General features: G+C 40.3%; 3 protein-coding genes across 7 annotated transcripts; 1 reads left to right on the forward strand and 2 right to left on the reverse strand.

The window, feature by feature from the left end:
• Positions 1 to 1,025: 1,025 nt before the first annotated feature.
• Positions 1,026 to 5,606, reverse strand: LOC101171281 (dehydrogenase/reductase SDR family member 12). Of its 4 annotated transcripts, none has more exons than XM_020711063.1 (11): positions 5,520 to 5,606; positions 5,256 to 5,331; positions 4,813 to 4,863; positions 4,660 to 4,742; positions 4,485 to 4,580; positions 4,290 to 4,371; positions 4,149 to 4,210; positions 3,921 to 4,025; positions 3,364 to 3,454; positions 2,413 to 2,550; positions 1,026 to 2,312 (listed from the first exon to the last, which is right to left on the reverse strand). In XM_020711063.1, the coding sequence occupies exons 2-11, from the start codon at positions 5,275 to 5,277 to the stop codon at positions 2,155 to 2,157; spliced, it is 888 nt and encodes a 295-aa protein (XP_020566722.1). In that variant the 5' UTR covers positions 5,278 to 5,331; positions 5,520 to 5,606; the 3' UTR covers positions 1,026 to 2,154. The 4 variants fall into 4 exon arrangements, with proteins under 4 accessions (XP_020566722.1, XP_004079269.1, XP_023821293.1 ...); XM_004079221.3 differs by having other exon boundaries at positions 4,813 to 4,946; XM_023965525.1 differs by lacking the exon at positions 5,520 to 5,606 and having other exon boundaries at positions 4,813 to 4,946; positions 5,256 to 5,451.
• Positions 5,580 to 9,819, forward strand: LOC101171526 (AP-1 complex subunit sigma-3). 2 transcript variants are annotated; one of them, XM_004079223.4, is made up of 6 exons: positions 5,587 to 5,700; positions 7,881 to 8,059; positions 8,166 to 8,274; positions 8,387 to 8,524; positions 9,126 to 9,187; positions 9,351 to 9,819. In XM_004079223.4, the coding sequence occupies exons 1-5, from the start codon at positions 5,698 to 5,700 to the stop codon at positions 9,165 to 9,167; spliced, it is 471 nt and encodes a 156-aa protein (XP_004079271.1). In that variant the 5' UTR covers positions 5,587 to 5,697; the 3' UTR covers positions 9,168 to 9,187; positions 9,351 to 9,819. The 2 variants fall into 2 exon arrangements, with proteins under 2 accessions (XP_004079270.1, XP_004079271.1); XM_004079222.4 differs by lacking the exon at positions 9,126 to 9,187 and having other exon boundaries at positions 5,580 to 5,700.
• A 135-nt stretch (positions 9,820 to 9,954) lies between these two features.
• LOC101172108 (secretogranin-2) lies at positions 9,955 to 13,099 on the reverse strand. Its single transcript, XM_004079225.3, has 2 exons — positions 12,973 to 13,099; positions 9,955 to 12,537 (listed from the first exon to the last, which is right to left on the reverse strand). The coding sequence occupies exon 2, from the start codon at positions 12,518 to 12,520 to the stop codon at positions 10,724 to 10,726; it is 1,797 nt and encodes a 598-aa protein (XP_004079273.1). The 5' UTR covers positions 12,521 to 12,537; positions 12,973 to 13,099; the 3' UTR covers positions 9,955 to 10,723.
• Between the last annotated feature and the right edge of the window lie 7,369 nt (positions 13,100 to 20,468).

Genomic DNA, 20,468 nt, shown 5'->3' on the forward strand with positions numbered 1-20,468 from the left:
CTACAAACCCTTTATTAATTGATATCATCAGCGTTTTTCTTTATAGCCAGAGTGCCACTATGAAGGGATGAAAGAGCTGCATGTGGCTCCAGAGCTTCAGGTTGCAGACACCTAGTAGAGATAATGGATGGATATATTTGAATATTCCCCACAGTTAAGATTTGCCAGGATGACCCTGAACCATGTCTTTAATTCAACTATTAAAAAACTTGCACTGCTAAGTCTCTTCCTAGATCAGGGGTCTACCACATTTAATGCTAAAAGAGCCATTTGGTCCAGTTTCTTACTGACCAAAACCCATCGGGAGCCACCAAGTTCCACCTTGGAGGCATTCATTTACAAAATGTAATTTTTTATATTTACAATTGTTGAAATATAGTGAAAATTAGTGATGAAGTGATATGTTTTCTATATATTACAATGCAAACTTCTTTTACTTTCAACAGAAAGTTCTTCCCAGCAAGTTTCAAGTTGCTGCGCTTTCATCCTTTTTTCTCCTTTACGCATGACATTGATGTAGACTCAATTTTTTTATCTATCAATCTAAATGCAACTATATACTTAAAGAAATGTGACTCTACACAACAACTAGACATCCCTGTGCAGCAGAAAATAAGAATATGTGCTTTAAGGGCATCAATAAGTGCATGATTTTGCTCAGTTATCTGACACGTTTAAAATCTATGCAAAAATGGCAACTTAACTAAAACTACTAACCCATTATTTTTTCTAATTGTTTTCAAAGCCAGAGAGCCACAATGGAGGGATAAAAGAGCAGCAAATCACTGAAGCTTTTAGACATTTCCCCACTCTGTTCCCTTTAAACTCCTCGTATATATCTCTACGCCATAGTTGCAGTCTGTCTCTCTCTGTCTCATGACAAATCTCTCTTCATAGTCTCCTCTTACCCCACCATAGCATTAATAAGACATGAACTTAGAAAAAGCAAACAATAGCTTGGGTAACTCCTCTCAGGTCAAAACCTGTTTGAGGTGTTGCCTTCTGGGAAAAAAGTCCAGGACAAACAGACTGAGGAACAGTTTTAATGCCAGGGTCATTAAAGCATTACGCAATAGGTATTACTAAAACGTATCTGAAAACTTTTTAAATTCTTGCATCTTTATCATCTTATTACATTCATGTGCTGACATTACTGTTTTATTTATCATTTTTAACAGTGTTCACCTTACGGCTAATCGTGTTAGGGATTGCCACAGCGAATCAGCTTTCACTGATTGCACGGGTGGTTTGGCAGAGTTTTTACGCCTAAGGCCCTTCCCGACACAATCTTGTATTTTCAAGGCACTAAGAGATTATTTATTATTTTTAATCTAATGTAATTATTTCATCTTTTTAATTCATTTCTTTATTTTGACAGGACTTTGTTCATAGTTTTATGCTTGTCACCCTGGTAAAGACAGATGTCAAATTTGTTGTGATATAACTGAATTGTAGAGCAATAATTCCATAAATTCATGTATTCAGATTTTTAAGGTTGGATTCTTTTTCAAATGAGTAATTTTGTTATCATAGCAGTCCACTCTGCGTGGAAAATTGAATTTTAACTATCTTAAATAACTTTACTTATCCTTTTTTCCACGTTTTTCTTTTTCCCTGTTCCACATTGAAATCACCTTGGTTCTGAAACGTTGCAGAATACATGAGCAAAACATCAAATTAAAATTTAGTTTGCAGATCTCTGCAAACTGAATAGGACATGTGTTCACAAGTTTGGCTTCTCTTTTAGAAACTGCTCATTCCACAATCAACCAATTTACTGGCTGCTTCAGCTCCGACACGCTGAAAAGATCAACCGCATCGTGAAGTTTTCACATGACTGTTCGCACAGTTGTTTGCATGGTTGACTCACTCAGAAGTTAATACCAGCCTCCACAAGCTGCCTGATTTTAGAGACATTTTCAGTCCAAACCAGTTATTTACACTTTAATCAGAAGCTGATGACATTTTCAGATCAAACACAGTTGTTATAACAGGCCAACTGAGATCAAATCTGATTTAAATAATGCAAGTCATTGAAGGCATTACATTAAAATAAGCCAAAACTTAAAATGAGAATTGAATTTTTCATAGCAAATTCCATAAATGCTTTTTTGAAATTTAAAATTAGTGATATAATAGCATAATCTAGACACACTACGGTCCGCACAGCTCCACAGAATCCTTAAATTCTTCATCAGGCTTTGACTGAACAGCTTGGGCCAGAGTTTCCATCTGAGTTATGAAAGTCTGAACCTCATGATGAGAACTGTGAGTCCAAGCCAGAGGAAGATGGGTGGGAACAGGCTTACGATCTGCAATGGAAACAGCCAGAAAAATATGAAATGAGTAACGCTCCAAAGAGAAGCTGTGTGTGTTCGGTCTTCCTTATTGCAAACAATTTGTCTTGTTTACCTTGAAAAAACTGACCACTGCGTTTTCTAACAGCAGCTCTGGACAGGGCTAACCACACAACGGTGTCAGCTCCTTGTTCCGCAGTGCGCAGCCGGCCCTGCATCATGCGGTGAAACTCAGGCATTGATGAAGACACAGCTGGAAAAAAACATGACAAAAGGATGTAGTTAGGAAGTGATGCGTAAAAGATTATTCTTCCACTAAGCAAAACACTGATGACAAACATTTGAAATTATAAATGCAACCTATAACCTTTCTTGCACACAGAAACTCTGCTGCACTCAGTCGTATGTTAAAAAACGTCTTAAGAGAAAAACACAAAATCATTAGTGAATCATTTTTTCTGTTTGTGGACAAAATAAGGAGAAATAGGAGTCCTGACAGTGATGCAGTGGTTAGCGCCTTTGCCTCAAAGTGAGAAGGCCCTGAATCACATCCTGGCTGGGATCTTTTTTTGTGGAGTTTGCATTTTCTATGTATGCATCCTAGGATTTTCTCCAGGCAGTCCGGCTTCCTCCCACAGTCCAAAATCATTCTTCATGGGTTAATTGGTTACTCTAAATTTTCCCAAGGTTTGAGTGTGTGTGAGTGATTGTGTGGTCCTACAACAGACTGGCGACCTATCCAGGGTGCACCCTTCCTCTGCCAAAACAGTAAGGACCGGTCTCTGTGACCACGAAAGAGATTCAGTGGGTTAAGAAGATGGATGATGGAGTAATAAAAGTATAGAAATATTACATTTTTGATTAAGTAATGTAATGCTAATAATTATTTATAAGATGTTGTACTTTACCTATTAATAAAATAATACTTAATAATACTACAGGGTTGTGTCAAGAAGAGCATTCTGCAAAAATATCTTTGCCAAACCACCTACGCAAATCAGCGTAAGCCAAAAGGTGAAAGAGAACAATTTTGGAAGGAAAAATAGGAAGCCTGTTGACAGGGTACCTGGTGTCTCGACCCATCCTGGATGCATGACAGAAAAGTGAATGACCGGATTAGCTGTAGCCCAGTGTTCTGTCAGCACCACCTGCTGTCTCTGAAAAGACACGACACCCTGTTATCTCTGTGAGCTGGAAAACAACCAAAACAAAATCCCTAAAGTTAATTTGTTGGAGTAACGGCCATGAAACTGAACTGACATCACAGATTTTTGTTGATTTGAAAGGACTAAATGAAAATAATTTCATTTAGTCACGAGGTTTGAAAAGTGATGGCAAAGTCAAGACTCGTGATGGCTGAGTCCGTCTGTGTCGCCATGAATTTTCACAGTCAAATTTCATAATTTAGGCAGCATAACTGTCAATTTCTATTAAAGCTTGATTCCGTTATACAAACACCATGTGGCCAGATGTTAGCAAAAACAAACATTGCATGCCACTTTCAAAACAGTTTACTGATCACTACTTCCATCATCTGGATGAAGAGTACCTTGTTATCTACCGCTTTCCAAATAAAATCTGATTTGTGATTCTTCTAGTGATGGTCACGTCTTCCTCCTTTACCTTGTTTTGTGCGTAAACCATGACAGCATCAAAGTGCCCCTTCTCTGACTGCAAGTCAACTACCCGGAGCTTCTGGACAAGCATGCCTCCAGAGGACACAGTGATCTAACAGGCGGGGAGATAACAGCAACAGCAGTGAGCTGAAACAACAGCCTGCACAATAGTGGCATTATGCAGTCCACAAGATCCAGATGAAGACTTTTTTTGTAGTTGTGTGTATAATCATACCACTCTGGGGTCACGGCTCTTCTGCAGAAGTGGTACAAGGGTCTGGGTGAGAATGTACACTCCTAGAAAGACAAAAAGGCAACACAAGCATTATAAAATGACACAACATGACACTTTGTGGCTGCTAGAAGAAAATCTCACCCATAGTGTTGGTGGCAAAATTTTTCTCCAAGCCCTCTGAATTGAGCTCTCTTTTGTGCACCATGCACCCTGCATTGTTTATCTGCAGCATATATTTAACAGTCACATTCAAAATCTCATTCTTCATGACTGAAATGGCATTTTAGCTGGTCATTTTTATGTATAAAAGGAAAATAGGTGATTATTGACACATACCAAGACATGGAGGGATGCATGCTGCTTTTTGAAAGCTTCAGCAAACTCCAACACTTTACGAGTCTGGCACATGTCCACAACATGGACGTACACTTCCTAGAAAAGCAAATACATTTCTTAATCTGGTTCATTTTGTTTTGTTTTTCAGAGCCATCTAGAAATGTCAGACACTCGCCGTGTTCCCAGACTGAGAAATGATGTCCGACTGGGCCTCCTCTGCTCTTTCTTTATTTCTGCACAGCATGTGTACCGTGCCGCCTGAACACAAATGACCCGTCTTTGACTTCAACCACAGTGTGTTACAGTGGCACGACTCTAGAGCATGTACCTCTCTTGGCTATGGCCATGGCTGCTGCTTTGCCGATTCCACTGTTGGCACCTGTAATCATAAAGGATCGCCCCACAACAGACACTTCCAAGTCCTTGGGCTCAAAGTTTTGAGCTGCTGCCTCATACCCCTTCCTGGAGGCAACATATTCTGAGTACTTAATTGTTTCCTTTTTGTTTACACGTTTTAACTCTGATACATATATGAATAATTCTTAGGAAGCAAAAGCTGTCAATAGAGCTATTGTAATGTACACAAAGGTCAGTGTGTGCCATGATGCAAGCGCCATTGTGATTTTAGCATTATATGTTAATAAATACAATGCATGAAAATTGTTCTATCAGTAATAATTTGCCAATGAATAAATGAAATCCTATAAAGTTGGCAGGAAAGCTTTTCTCATTTTTACAGAATGCAGATTAACATTTAAATAAATGACAAACCTCGTATAGTGGTGGATCCCATTCAAAAACCAGATGGCATCTCGGTAAAGAGACATGTTTGGAATGATGGTCAGCCCTGAAGGTTGAGCAGTTTCTTATCAGAGACTGAAACATATCAGCGTCACATGATGGAGAAGCGTTTGCTGCCCCCTACCGACGGTACATGGAAACTACACTAACCCCTAAAGTTAATGTTTAGCCGGTTCCCGTATTTACATTTACTAACGCGGAGCGTTCAGGCTGAAACGTCAGACATCCCGATACCTGAGCGCAGATGACGCGTCACTCCTCCGCCTGGCAGTGGGCGGAGTCAAACTACTTCACACTGACCGACCGCACTTGACGAGGAGCAGAAATGTGTTGAGCGGGACTGCTTGTTGACCCAATGTTGGGGTGAAGTGCTTGTTTTGTAATCGTGTGTGGATCCTGCGCCGCTTCTACGATGGTAAGTCTTTGTTTTGAGGTTATTTTGTGCGAATGACTGTATGAAAGCGTCACAACACCGAGGCTGTTCACCTGTTGCACCTGCCGCCCCTGTCAGACAGGAAGCGAACTCCGAAGCCCGCATCTCCGGAATCCTTCTCTTTTAATGGAAAGGGTTCTTTCATTCTAAGAAAGAAAACAATAAAACACGCATTTTCTTGCTTTTTTGGTTAAGGCTGTGTTTTCTATCTTTGAGGAAAGTCAAAAGCAAGGTGTGCGTTTGTCGAGCTTAGGTAAAACAGGTTAAGTCACTTTAAATTCTTGTCCTGCCCTTCAGGAAGTTTAATACTTCACATATTAATTTGCCTGTAGGCTGACGTCACTGGACTCTTATTTTGAAAAGACAGGCTTTTTTGTACAAAAAGTCTTCCCATGTTCCCCCGGGTTCCTCTTGAAAATGTGAAGCCCTCATAACTCTTTGAGATGATTGGATAACCGTCGATAAACATGTTTTAGGTGATCAATTTTTATTTGGATTGAGATCACTGATTTATTGATGAACGGGGTGACTTTAATTGTAAAAATGACAATAAATTGGATTCTGCAGAATGTAGCATATCAACCTAAAGATGCTGCAAATGGATTTTTTTTCTTGCAGTAGCATCTATCAGAGGGGTTTATAGCGTAGTAGAAGAATGTAGATTATAATATGACAGCTTTCATAATTGAAAGATGTTCCAGATCACTCCTATTTGTAGTGATCTGATCCCCTTTTTATTTTAGAGTTTTTTTCTTATTGTGCCGTTTTGCTTGAAATGTTACTTGTAAATGATATGGAGAAATGAAATGGTAAGCTTAAACTTCCTTAAGAGCTTCCTTAAAATGGCCATATTTTTCTGTTTTCTGTGTATTTTTTTACCGAGCTTGTGTATCTTGTAAGCCATCATTTTTTATACCTTTCCATCAAAAACAGCAGTTTTTGCTCCACCTTTCCCTCAGTCTTAATCTCCTCTAAATGTAATGAACCACACCTTGATCTCTTGTGTGCTTCCTGCCTTTTGATTGGTTTACTATTTAGAGGTGGGACCTAAAGAAACTCAGAATTGCAGAGTTTTTCTTTTCTTTTACACGGAATTGAATTGTTAATCTCACCACAGTTCCTGTTCCACAGGTTTAAAATGCACTATTCTAAATAGACTGCTGGGTGTCTGTGAATTTCATGAAGGGCTGCGCAGCATATTAAAAGTTTCACAGTTTTTTACAGATCTCATTAAGTATTTCAATTTTTAAGATTGCAAACCTTTGTTATCTTTGTAAATAACAAAATTTTCTGGAAAAAAAAAAATCATGCATTGATTTTTAAAACTATGCATGAGATTGGCGTTGCTATAAAACTAAGGAGGTTAACTACCAGCTGGCTATTGTTTTTCATTTGCACTGTAAGCAGATGACTTCACATCACATTTCCTCTTTTATATACACAAAACATGACACCACGTTTTGAAGAAGCATTTTACCGGATTTGGCCACCAAGTTTAATTTTCAAATCTCAACTTCGCAACTCTTGATTACAAAATAAAAGCCTCCATTTACAGTAACAACAGCAAATTTGAAAGGAATCTCCGTGTTGTAGCTCTATATATATATGTGCTGTCAGAGACCTTCTGATAGGGCTGCACAACACTAGGAAACAAAAAAAAATGCAAAATATATGGATTGTTTTTGGAGGACAATAGAAATTTCATAAACTGTTTTTCATATTTTCAGGAATCTTCATTCCAACTTCCTAAATGCAAGCTTTTAGCTTATAAAAGACTTGCAAAGTAATTTCTTTCCCTCATGTTGGCAATTTGGGATATCAATTAATTCATTTTTCATGATATGATCAAAAATGTTGTTCAGTTTTTGTGTATTTTTGCACATCTGTGGTTGGTTCTTAAGTTTTGTTTTAAAACCTTGTGATATTTTAAATATTTTGACTTTTTTGAAGGTTTAAAGGACAGGACATTGGTTTTAGGATAAACAGCATTAGTAGTTAAATTCATTTATATATCCAGCATAGTATAAATATGCAGAAAATCTTTGTTTTACAGATCAATAAATAGTAAAGTAACCAGAGGCTATAAACTAAAGCCACATGAACAGTCTGGAAGTATTTCATCCAAGCTGGAAGGATTGATGTGACACTGTCTGTATCTTCAGATGCGCTTCTTGCTGCTCTTCAGTCGTCAGGGGAAACTGCGTCTGCAGAAGTGGTTCACGCCCATTACTGAACGTGAAAAGAAGAAGATCATCAGGGACATGACTACCTTGGTGTTGGCACGGCAACCACGTAGCTGCAACTTCCTCCAATGGAAAGACCTTAAGATTATTTACAAGAGGCGAGTCACACCACCACATCCTTGCTGAGGATGCTCTAACTGTTTGTCAGTAGATCACCACGGTCCTTTTCACAGCTAGAAAAATACTTTCCTTTTTTCTCTACAGATATGCAAGCTTATATTTCTGCCTGGCCGTAGAAAACCAGGAGAATGAGCTGTTAGCTTTGGAGGTGATTCATCGATATGTGGAGCTGCTGGACAAATACTTTGGCAATGTACATCAAACTTAATTAAATATACCTGCATAGTTTGACAATCATGTACATTTTGTTTTCTGGATGAAAATACCCAAACCTGTAAAACATTGTGCATCTTTTTTTCTCTCAGGTGTGTGAGCTGGACATAATCTTTAACTTTGAGAAGGCCTATTTTATCCTGGATGAGTTTTTAATGGGAGGGGAGATACAGGAGACCTCCAAGCAGATGGTGAACCGCTGCATCGAAGCCTCAGACATGTTACAGGAGGTGAGATGCACTGGCACAAACGCACACATGGATCTCAATCACACACGGTCAATCGTGATATCACATGTGGTATTTATTTGTTTATTTGCTGGTGTGGGTATTTTAAAGCGGTTGGGTTTTTGGTGTTTTACTAAACAATAATCATTCTTGTGAAAGCTTTATGAGAACATGAGCTCATCGTGTGAGTGTGATGTAGTCATCGTCCATTAGTGAGTTGAGGTAATGGTGATGCTGCTGAATGCCCCTCATTCCTTTTGTTTTCCTCATAGCTAACAGGCCGTTAGCTATTCCTCCCTCTTTTTTATAGATTTGTGCTTGCGCTGCTGTTTGTCTTGCCTTTTCCTGGGTCCATATCCGCCTCTCCCTCCACCCGCATTAATGCGAGGGAGAGACAGATTTTATTTTCCTGGTATTCGGAGTGAACTTGAGTGTTTGGCTGACGCTTCCAGTTCCCCCTTTAGGCTCATAGCTCTGTGTGGTACGGTAGTTTCACTGGGTGTGTTGTTCTTGTGCTTCAGAGGAGGGCTGACTAACACTTTGAACATGATCCAACGTTAGATGAAGTGTAGTCTATCATTCACTCTGACCATTATCACTTCAGGATGACAGCAGTGAGTGGTATGAGGTGGAGCTGTTTGGATGACCTTGAATATGGACAGACAGGTTAGATGTTCTGCTTGTGTTAGTGAACTTTTTGGTGTGTTGGTGTGCTCAGCATTGTCAACAGGCGGTGTGTAGATGTGTGTCTGTGACTAGCATTTGCACCATTGAGGCTAATCTTAGCAGAAAATTATGATTTTCTTTTTCTGTGTGTAATTTTTTTCAGACTCTGGAGGAGTACATGAGTAAACCTGCGTTTTAAAAAAAAAAAAGAAGGACATAAAGAAGAAAAGCATCGAGGAGGCAGATGGGCAGTATGTGTCAAATACGTTTGAGTATAAATTTGCCTTAAACTGATTGTTTTCAACAAGAAGAACTAACTTTTGTGTGCCTTTGCAGCCTGCCTAAAGCGCTTGAGTGTGTTTTTTAATACTTAGGATTTGGGGTTTCAAAATGATGTCTGATGGGGGATTTTATATATGATGATGATATGTTACTGTCAGAGAATTGATTCACCCTCAAAACATTCTAGTTCTGAATTTTTATTTAGAATGTTCAAAAAAATGTCATCCATGTTTGCATTTTCATCCACTTTTAAATCTTCAAATGTGTGTGGGATATTGTTGGTGTGAGGAGCATTTTTTATAATGTGCAATTTATTAAAGAATGATTAAAGTGTTTATTTTGATAAACTATCTGCTCTGAGTTTTATTCTTCCCATGTTCCAATAGGGATTAACGTGGATTATCGCTACTCAAATCTGTGACAGGTAACCCAGACTGGCTGTGCTGTTTTTGTGTGAGATTAATAAGGCAACACCACTCAGCAAGAAGAAAAATAATACATCTGATGCTTTATTTATCTTTCATCAATCACACATTGTTGAACATGTACAAAATGGTTTAAAAATGAGAATATAGAGCACAACCACAGTTAGGCCAACATTACAGAGCTTTGCAGTATGAAAGGGTTAGAAGGCAGGCGACAGGCTGATATTTAGACCCTGGAGATAATAATTTGTGTTTAACAATAAATCAACCGACCCTGAATACATTTCGAGTCACAGCAACACTTGTCTTCTGCCCAGCAACAAAAAGTCCCTTTAATCTCATTGATAGCATTCCCGCCAATACATTTCCTCCTGAATTTGTCAAAGGCCCTGTCATCATGTTGTTCAGCATTTACATGGATATTCACAAATGTCATTGGATAGTTGAACACAGGAAAAATAAAAAAAATTTCAAACACCACTTGGTTATATTTCAAAATATAGGGCTGTTTACAAACACCATTAGTTGAAAACGAACAGCGTCACACAACTTTAGTCAGATTTGAGTGTAATTTACTTTTTGGGATTATATACTGAGCACTCACATCCACTCAGTGTTATGATGTTAATCTCCTGTGGTATCAATAAAATATCTCTAGAATGTTCTTGCAGCAAGTAGGGACTTCCATTGTTAAGATTCTATTATAAGATTGCTATAGTTATCTTTGTTAGGGTGACATTATTACCAGCTATAGAAATCTGTAAACTAGATCACATCCACCAAACTATAAATACTATATTCATAATGATGCTTCTTGCAGGGGGTCACTTTACATCCCTGCCACGTTTTTTTCACGGTGCTCCTTCTCCTCTTCCTCGTTGACCACTTGGGGGGGAGAGGTTTTGGCGGGCACCTCTTCTTTCCCCTGCATCTCTGTGGGGGCTACGTTTTCTTCCATGGCTACCTCGGTTTCCCTCTTGGCCACCAGCCTTTGCTCCTCCTCCGCTCCCTCCATGTAATCCTTCATGGCGCGCTCGTACAGCTCGTAGGGGAACTGTCCCTTCAGCTGCGCCTGGGTGTCCCGCTTGGCAATGGTGTTGGGGTACTCTGTGAGGATTTTAGCTGCAAGGTAGGTGGTCACCTCATCTTCCACGTCCCCATCGTCCTCATCCTCATCAGCGGCTCCATCGGCCTGGCGTTTCAAAGGCATTTTGTTGAGCTCGGACAAAAAGAGGTTCTCCCTGCGCCCGGAGGGAGGGGGGATCCTGACTGGACCTGCGTTGGTAGAAGGGTTGGATGCTGCTGGAAGCCTGTCAGGGGTCTTCATGGGTCTTTGCACGACGGGGTACTCATTACTGATGGTCTCCACTCCAATGATGTCCAGAAAATCCTCCCTGTCCATGTCATCCGATGCAGGTTTGCTCTTCAGTGGCAATCTGCGGCTGAAGTATCTGATCTTGGGGGTTTGGCCAGTGGTGTAGCGGGCTGCAGATTGGGGATCGCGGTGGAGCTTCTTGAGCTCTTCTGTAAGCAGCATATCAATTAGATCCTGGGGAGGGACGTGGAGCTTCAGAGACAGCTCTAACAGTTCCTTCACTGTTCGGGGATCCACGATGGAGGGGCGGATCAGTCGTTTCTTCTGCTCCCCGGTTTGGTCCCTCTTCTGTGTTTGATCGCTCATCTCCAGGACCTTCAGAAGGTAATAATCTACAAGTTTGGTGTCATCATCAGCATCGTCTTGGTCTTGGCCGGCCCTGCGTTCTACCTCATCCCTCTCTGGCTCCTCCTGGTCGTTCAGGGCTCTTTCCATCTCTTCGTGGCTCCTGTTCACCATCTCTTCTGTCTCTTCCCTCTCCTCCACGGGGACCCACTCCTCTCCTCCAGCCACATCCTCATAAGCCTGGTTTCTTGGACTAAAGGCATCATCCGCCTCGTCCCCGTCCTCAACAAACTCGTTTCTCTTCTGGAGACCGGGCATTCTCTCCAGCTCCTCAAAGATGGACCTTAAATTGGCCAGGCTCTGGGGCGTGTACTGCTCATCCAGGTCCTCTGTGGTCCGCTTGGCAGCGTCTGCATTCTCCTCATCTTCAAACATCAAGGGGTACTTCTTGTGGGCTCTGGGGAAGTTACTGTAGTCTGCCGGAGCGCTCTCGGGCATCTCCGTGTCTTTGGTGCGGTGCCTGTGCAGCCGCTGGTCGTTCCTGACATCCGAGGCGGGGCTGAGCCTCACCTCTTTCCCAGCTTGGTCCTGAAGAGTCTTGAGCATGGCTTTCATCAGCTGCTCCGCTGTAATGTCCTGTCTCTGCGTGTCGGGAGCAGGCTGGCGGTCCCCGGGTCCTTCATCCTGCTGCGAGGCGAGCTGAAGCAGGACTTTGAATTTCTCCACTTCGTCATAATCCACGGGTTCAGCCCTACCCCCGTTTCGTTGTTTGAGGTTTTCAATGTACTCCAGGGCTTTGATCATGTCGGAGCTGGGCGCGTAGGACGCGGGCTGCGCATCGCTCTCCCCGCCTCGGAGCCTGTAGTGACGGGGGAGTGACGCAGCCTTTACGGCGCATCCATAAAGGAGCAGGACGAGCAGGACCACGGCTCCTCCGGCGGGCAACTTGTGGTATAAATGCAGCATTGTAGGCAGGTTATCACCTGTAAAAACAAGAGTTGATCACAATTAGCGACGCACATAAAGAGCAACAACGGTCTGAAGTCAGAATTTTAGTTAAAATCGAGGCGTACTCGCGTCTGTTTTGATCCGGTTTGTTTTTACGCGTCGCAAACTGAATGATATGCGTGAGGAGATTCATGGACATCACTGGATGAGTCACTCCCGTCGTTGTTAGGGGCAACCTCTACATCCGATTTATGTTAGTAGATATAATCAATAACATCCTTGTGCTCATTTTTTTTTAAAAAATATCATTTTATTTCAGAAACCCCGGCAGATTGCGGCAGAAACGTCTCACCGCATCATTCATTCAGAAAATACCACAAAAAAAATAAATGCAATCTAACGGATTTTTTTAAACGAACTTAAAAAAACGACAGGTAGTTATAAATATAGTGATAAATGTATGTTTTTACCTTTGGTTATAAAGTTCAGACAGTAGAAAAGGTGTTGGGCATCTCCTCACGAGCGGCGCTGCTTCTCTTCTGTTTTCAGCACTTGGACAGCTCCCCTTGTTATATGAGGTAACACCTGACCACAGCGTCATCACGCGGCACACGCAATAGCTGGCCCCAAAAATCCCATATAAATGATTCAGATTTAGAATGCTGTGCATAAGGAGGCTGTTGTATTAAAAATAGACCCCCCCACCCCACGCCCCGTACTCCCTGTAGCTCAGCTCTGAAGAAGCTATTTGCTGGAAAGATCCATAAGAAAAGCACGAGGGAACCGTGCACACAAATGTGGACTATGCATGGATTAGCTTTCTACAAAAATAAATAAATAAATAACCTCTTGATGCAAAGAAAAACGGTCACATTTAAGCCATCCTCTTAATTGTGCTTTTATTATGTCATCCTTCACTCTTGAAGTTATATGATTACAGACATTTTTAAAAATAGCTTAAATGCATTTATTGTCGACAATAACAGTTGGACAGACTTCAGCATTGCAGCGCATAAAGAGTTAAACCCTCCAGCGATGACTCACAGGCTCAAACATACACCGAAGAGCTGCTGTCGCAGTTCAACCCCTCCTCTCTCCCTGCCTTACTGACAGAGATGGTGATAAACACCCTCCTGCCGGCTGGGGGCCAAAGCCCCGGCATTCCGCAGGTTGACAAGATAGAGGGGCCACAGCGAGCCAGCAGCTGATTAAAGGTCATGGATGAGCATTAAGAAAGATGATGGTGAGATCAAAAGCTTCAAAACTCTTCTATGGTCTGATCTATGGGGAGCATCATGAAAACATGGCTGAAATATGAACAATAAGGGTGTTTCTAAATCAGCCTGGAAGCTCTCTGATGCAAGTGTCTTTTCATTTTTAATAAACTCGTTAAGGCGCTGGCTTAATGAACACACTTCCTCCTTAGTGACAAGCATGTTAATGTGAAAAGGATGATGCAAATTGTGTAAAGTTCTTTGCCAAAAATGTCTCTGGAAAAACAAAGAAAACACATTGTTTGTGCTTTTTTTAAATCTAAATACATCCTATAGGGGTTGATGTAGTCTTTTTTTCCCCTGCAGATGATGGGATTTCTTCAAACATGACACTATAAAAACTGGCCCCAGTCATGAGACATGGAATCTGTTACACATCTGTCAAGTCTCTTTGGTTGTCATACATGTGTGGGTGTCTGTCTGTGTTTTTATTTGTGTTACTCTCTAGGCGCAGGGATGATTGATGGATCAGATTTCTCGAAATCCAAATCTCGGCAGACTGCCGGTGGTGGGAGACTCACTGACTGAATCTTTATTCGTCTCTCCGGGGCTCGTCGTGCGTAATCTGTGTGCATCACTCTGTACAGGCTGTACAAGCTCATTATAACAACACAAACATTTAACCTCCATCTGCCTTTTTTTATTGAGGATTACAGCTGGAAGTGAGAAAATTATATTTATAGTCACTCTTAAATGTGCTCTTTCCTGCTCGACATCATAATTCTTTCATTACAATACTTAAATGTTCAGACAACAAAGAAAGAATGTCAGTTGTCAGACTACGCTGCAAATTAATTGAATTAACATTTGCCATTCTTTAAAAAAAGAAATCACAATTTTTTCCAGGGCTGATTAAAATTATTAAAACAAAACCTTCTAATCGTTTAATAAGGAAAGCAGACTTCTACAGCTTTGCTTCTTTGCTACGTTCATTCAGAGAAGAACAGAGCTCATTTTATTTCTGGAGCTGATGTTCTGGCAGCAGTGTGCTTTCTGCAGACTTTAAAGGGCAAAACCTGGCAAGGTAATATACATAGTTCTACTGGCTGAAGGATAATCTGATTCATTCTAATTTCAGAGAAAGAATTTGAGTGGAGAAGCAAAACAAACACAAAGGAAGAACAAAGATTGAAAAAGTATGCAGCATATTTACTTAAACACAAAAATAATGTATTTAATGCTGAATAGATTTGCAGAATTCTGCTAGTTTAGTCTTTGTTTTTTTGTTGAAAAATGTGTCTAAAATTTCAGATGAGATTTTACTTCAATTCCCACAATCTCAGATAGTTATTTTCTAATGATGTTTTGTGTGTCCTCCTGCAGCAGTGGTCTCTTATGATTCCTCTGCTGTTTTTCTAACATGTTAGACCAAGCGGTGGGGGAGAAAACAACATCTAAGCAAAGGCACTCATGTGTCACTTGTTCCGCAGCAAACACACATCTATTTACATTCACACAAACACACACAATGTGCTGCAAAGCCACTGCTTGACGTGTGTTGCTGTGCTGCTTTAAAACTTCCAAACCAGCTCAAGGACCCATGACTCATCCGAGAGCTGAATCTGTAGACTTGCAAACACATTAATTTTCAACCCTGACTTTTTCTCTGAATAGTCCTTCCTTCTGCTGTGACGCTCTTATATAAACTCCTATAAAGCACTTTCATAAAAGGTATGCCAAAAACCGAGTGAGACGGAGGGTTGTTTTGTTTGTTTTCATCTCCATCACCCTCGCATTTCCACATCATGAGGCGGGGTTCATGAAGCATGGCACGCCCGTTGTTAAGGCTCCCTTTCTTCTGAACCAGTGTCTCCATGGTGATGCTACCTCATCACCTTTCATCTACATTCAACTTCCAGTCTTCTCTCTGGTCAGTATCCTTGTCTCCTTCATTAGACCTTTTGCTTCTAAAACTGACCACTTTTCTGGCGGCCTGCATTCATTACATCCTTATTCTCTAGTACCCATCCAGATCATCTCTCCCATTGTGCCAATTACTGTGACTAATGCATGGTCCTTGTCTTGTGAAGGCAGGTGGTTCAGGGACAGACATAAGGGTGATTAAAGCCTCAATATGTTGTCTGAGGCATGAGGACAGAAGGGGGGGTATTAAATTTTAAAAGAAGGAGTTTAAAAGAAACTGACCTGAAATAAGTGGAGGTCGATTTTTCATACAAGCCTTTCAGGAAAAGGGCACACACTCACGTAATGCCACTGAAATGCAGTCAAGGATCAGAAGGACGCATTAATCCGCATTAATGAGACTGCAGCAACACCTCCCTTCACATATTGAAAAAACAAATCGTCTTTTAATTTTGTATGTTTAAACTGTACAGCTTGGTGAAAGCTATTTGAGAGTTTGAATCATATTTCCCTTTTAGATCATCATGAAAACATTTGATTAGTTCTCCTGGGGTTTTCATAAGCAATCACTTCTTTTTTGTTCCGTTACATCAAGAACGGAGGTTTTTATATATGTGATGATTGCAATCATGATCATTTGAAACACTTGTTAAAATTTCTACTAATGTTTTGGACGCTCAATCTGTTGGAATGAATCTTTTGATTTGTTTTCAATAAAGCTGAACCCTACAGTGAGTTGTGCTTTTATCTGTGCATGTTAGCAGCTTTGATCTTCAGCAGTCCTCCTCTGCTCCAAACTATCTCACTTTTTTCCAGTTTGTTTGGTCATAGAGTCAAGCCCAAATTCACAATTGCCATGTTTCCAAAAAAGAGACACGTGCACAGTAATAAAGATTGATGCAGAAGCTAATCAGTTAATTACTTTGGGGCTCAAACAGTGAAACTCTTGATTTTCTGGAAGTTCAAAGAGCTCCCTAATCAGTCCTAAAATTACTGCTACAAGCTTTCTGATGAAAATGAAAGATTTTTCCAGTTTTAGCCTCCCTTTACTCATTCTCTTTTAAAAACTTTTAATGATCCAGCTAGATTTTGTGTTATATCATCCCTCCAATGAATAGTTTTGCTCCTTACTTATTGTTCCAAAGATTTCTGAAGTTAGAAAGGAAATCAGAACCCTTGATTATTGTGTTCTTTCTTTGAAAACCAACTCCCAATTTGTTCTGGAAACAATTCTCCTCTTTGACTGGATTATTGGCTTCCTTTTTTGATGAAACTTGTTGTACTGGTTTAGTTGGTCACAAAGCACCTTGAGTTTATGCTGTTTCAGAGCTGCCATTTTTCCCTGAGCACTCCCATGGAGTCATTAAACCTTTGTGTTCTTCCTCCATAGATGGAGGTTTTTCTCTCACTTTGCCTGTCTGACCACATTGCTTCATCCATTATTGCTGTTTCTTGCTCCCTTTGTAATCAATTTCTTTCAGACAGCCAAGCAGGAATCTGGCTATTCTTCTGCTTTTTTACCTCTTGAAAGGCGGTATTTTTATCCCGATTTTTCTCAATCCTGTCTTTAATGGATTTAAGATTCTCAATGTAAAATGCTTAGAATATTCATGTTTTATGTGACATAAAAAAAACAAAATATTCATTTATTTTTATTTAAACATAAGGATAAGCCTCTTGAGATGCAACATCTTATTCTCTGTTTAGATGTCAACAAAAGTAGATGAGAACCAGAGGAAAAAAAATAAACAGCACAATCTAGCTCGCACATGAATAAATATGATTCAAAGCTTAAAGTAAGAAAAAAAAATACAAGTCATCCTCGGGGGGGGCATAATATAAAAAAACAATAGTAACAAAGTTAGCTTTAACTAACTTTAACTAAATATGACAACCTTGAACCACCAGGCTAAGCTTATTTTTGACTGTCAGCAAACAAATGAAAATTAGTGAATCCCTTATTTTAATTCAGATTTTAATATCTTTACAGAAGATAATAAGTGTTAAAAGAGTGGAGAGCATTGTGATTATGAGCACATCTAATAGGAGGGGAAAATGTAAGAAAAATAAAGAATGCAACCTCCCAACACAGCAAGCCTTAAATGTTGCTTAATTTTAATTCATAACATCTGAAGTGGGTGCATTTAGGACAAACTACATTAGTGATTCATCCTTCAGGGAGCAACTGCAACTGTTGCTTGGATGAATACAAGGAACATTTTGAATTCATAAATAATGAAAAAGACATTTTTCAAAACAAATTCTGAACACTTTTTTTTTAAAAACAGCTTTCGATCCCTGGCTCACCAAGGCTGTCAAATGTCATTTCCCACAAAGATGTTCTTGATTGATTCTGATATTTTGGGATCTCAGATGAGAATTTTTGCCGTGTTTTTGCAAAAGCATGAGCTGCCTTCATTTCCCTGCTAAGGCACACTGTTCCCATTTAAACAGCTGCTTGCAAATGACTCACCTTTTGGGATGGGATGTCCATTAAGCGAACTTTATTATGGGCATGAAAAATCATGCAATAAGTCCATTTTGTACATTAATCAGTCTCTGTCCATTTGCCTTCCATAATAAATCAGTCTATTAATTTTCTATGTCCAGATCAATCACCTCATCTCTGTTGTCTAGTGGAGCTGCAAGATTAAAATCAAGAATTGGTTTCTTAATGAAGGTCCTGAGAGTTAGAGTAATGACCACAAATCCCGGAAACACCCACGGAGGACACGCAGCAAAATTTAATTTTCATCTTTGCTCTGGAACTCATTTGAACATCTTTCATCATTTAAAACAAACAGATTGTTGTTTTTATTCTGCAACCACCCACCCACCTTTTTTTGAAAGAAAAATCTCTTCTGAGTTTCTCCTCAGCCTCTCCCCTCATGGCCACCCACCACCCTGCAAACCAAAGATCTTTATATTCATTAAAAGAGCCGTTCACCTCCTGGCTTTTTATTGCCGGGTTCATATTAATGCCAGTGACTGCTCCGAATCTTTCTCCATGAACCGATGCCTCGACTGTGTGTGTGTGTCCAAGCGCACACACACAGACTGCATCATAGCGTACGGATAAGAGATGCAGCTTGACGCACTGGCTGACGTCACCTCCAGCCAAGGCAAGCAGTGTTTATTGATGAAGATGGAAGGAGAAGTCTGAAGCAGCCAGATGTGCGCATGATGTGGAGCCAAAAGCTGCAGAATGGAAAAGACACTTATGTCAAAAAAACACGTTTGTTTTTACATAAACCACACAATTTCTGTAATCCAGAGCTTGTTTCTAAAATACCCTATTGTTTTCACATTTAATGAAGTGCAACACCTTTTTTCTGTGTGTAGGTGTTTGAATGAGAGGCTGCAGAGAGGCACGTTTTCCCTACCATGAGTCAGTAAGCATGTGGATGTTTGGATACTTGAGACAGATTCCTTATTTATTTGCGTGTCACTTATACGGATCATCATCATCGCTGTAACAAGGAAAACAAAATTCGATTTTTTTCCTCCTTTTCACCATACATCCATCTTAATGATGGCCTTTGCACTCATCTTCTGTTTATCATCTCTCTCATCCTTTGTTGTTTTACGTTTCTGTTTGTCTTCCTTTCCTCCTCCCCTTATTTTTTTGCCTTTACTGACACTTTTATCTCCTCATCTTTTCTTTTACCACTCCATCAGCCAAGCGACATCGCCCCCCTTGGCCACCACCCCAACTGGATGCCCCCCCCCTCCCTTACTGATGCTATAAATACCACACATTGGTGAGTCATCGCACAGACGTATCAGTTGCCTCTCCCTCCCTTCCTCACCCACCTTCCCACTGCCTTCGTTACTCCTCTGCTCCAGCTCATTACCAGACATCACACATTTTCCCGTCCCTAACTTGGCCCTTCTATCATGATAGACTCATGCTGAGAAAAGGCAGTGCCAGGGCCTGGCAGTGAAGCCCAAGGTCGGTTCTGCCTCGAAAAACAAAACCAGCAGGAGGGAGAAAAGATGGGGAAACGTTGCAAACCTGAGAGAACATCACATTTACTGAAGATCAGAGGAGATGTGGCAAAGAGTAAAACAACTCATTTAATTAAATTAAAAAGTTTTAGAAACAGTCGCTTCACACAGAAGAAACAAATTTAAAAACAAAAAAAGATCAGGTGTTTTCAAAGTAAAACAAGTTTTATTTTGGAAATAAGAAAAACAAAACCTCCCAAAATTTGAAGTAAAACTGCTAACGTAGGAGGTTGTAACCCTTGTGCTATCTTAGATGACCCCCCCCTTACATTGACGTGTTCTCCCTACCATGACAAAGGTGGATAAAGGTGGAAAGATTTCATGTAATCCAAGAACAACAGTGAAGATCACAAATCATTGAAGAAAAAATGTTCAGAGCACTGTTTTGTGGGGTCCAGATGACCCGACTCCCAATATTAAAGTGCCTAGGATAGCACAATGTCTAGTGGGTCTGGATGACCCGACTCCCAATATTAAAGTGCCTAGGATAGCACAAGGGTTAAAGGACACTGGAGAAGAAAGAGATCGACTGTGGATGGAAAAAACAAAGTCCAGAATGACACAATCTGTGAATTTGTTTTTATAACTGTAAATAGACAACAAACACAAAAAACTAGAGAGTATGATGGGTGTCTTGACTGAAATTCATGAGCAAACATAACAAAATAGATCAAATAAAACTGGGTTTGCCACCAAAAAATGTATTAAATAATGTTGCAGCTAGTAATGAATTTATCTCAATTTGTATTTCTTCGCACAGCTGGCTGCAATATTTTCTCTAATACGTTTCTATCAAACTGAGGTTTTGTGTCTGAAGTGTT

The sequence above is a fragment of the Oryzias latipes genome, chromosome 17 (assembly GCF_002234675.1).
Source record: "Oryzias latipes chromosome 17, ASM223467v1".
Taxonomy (NCBI): Eukaryota; Metazoa; Chordata; class Actinopteri; order Beloniformes; family Adrianichthyidae; genus Oryzias; species Oryzias latipes.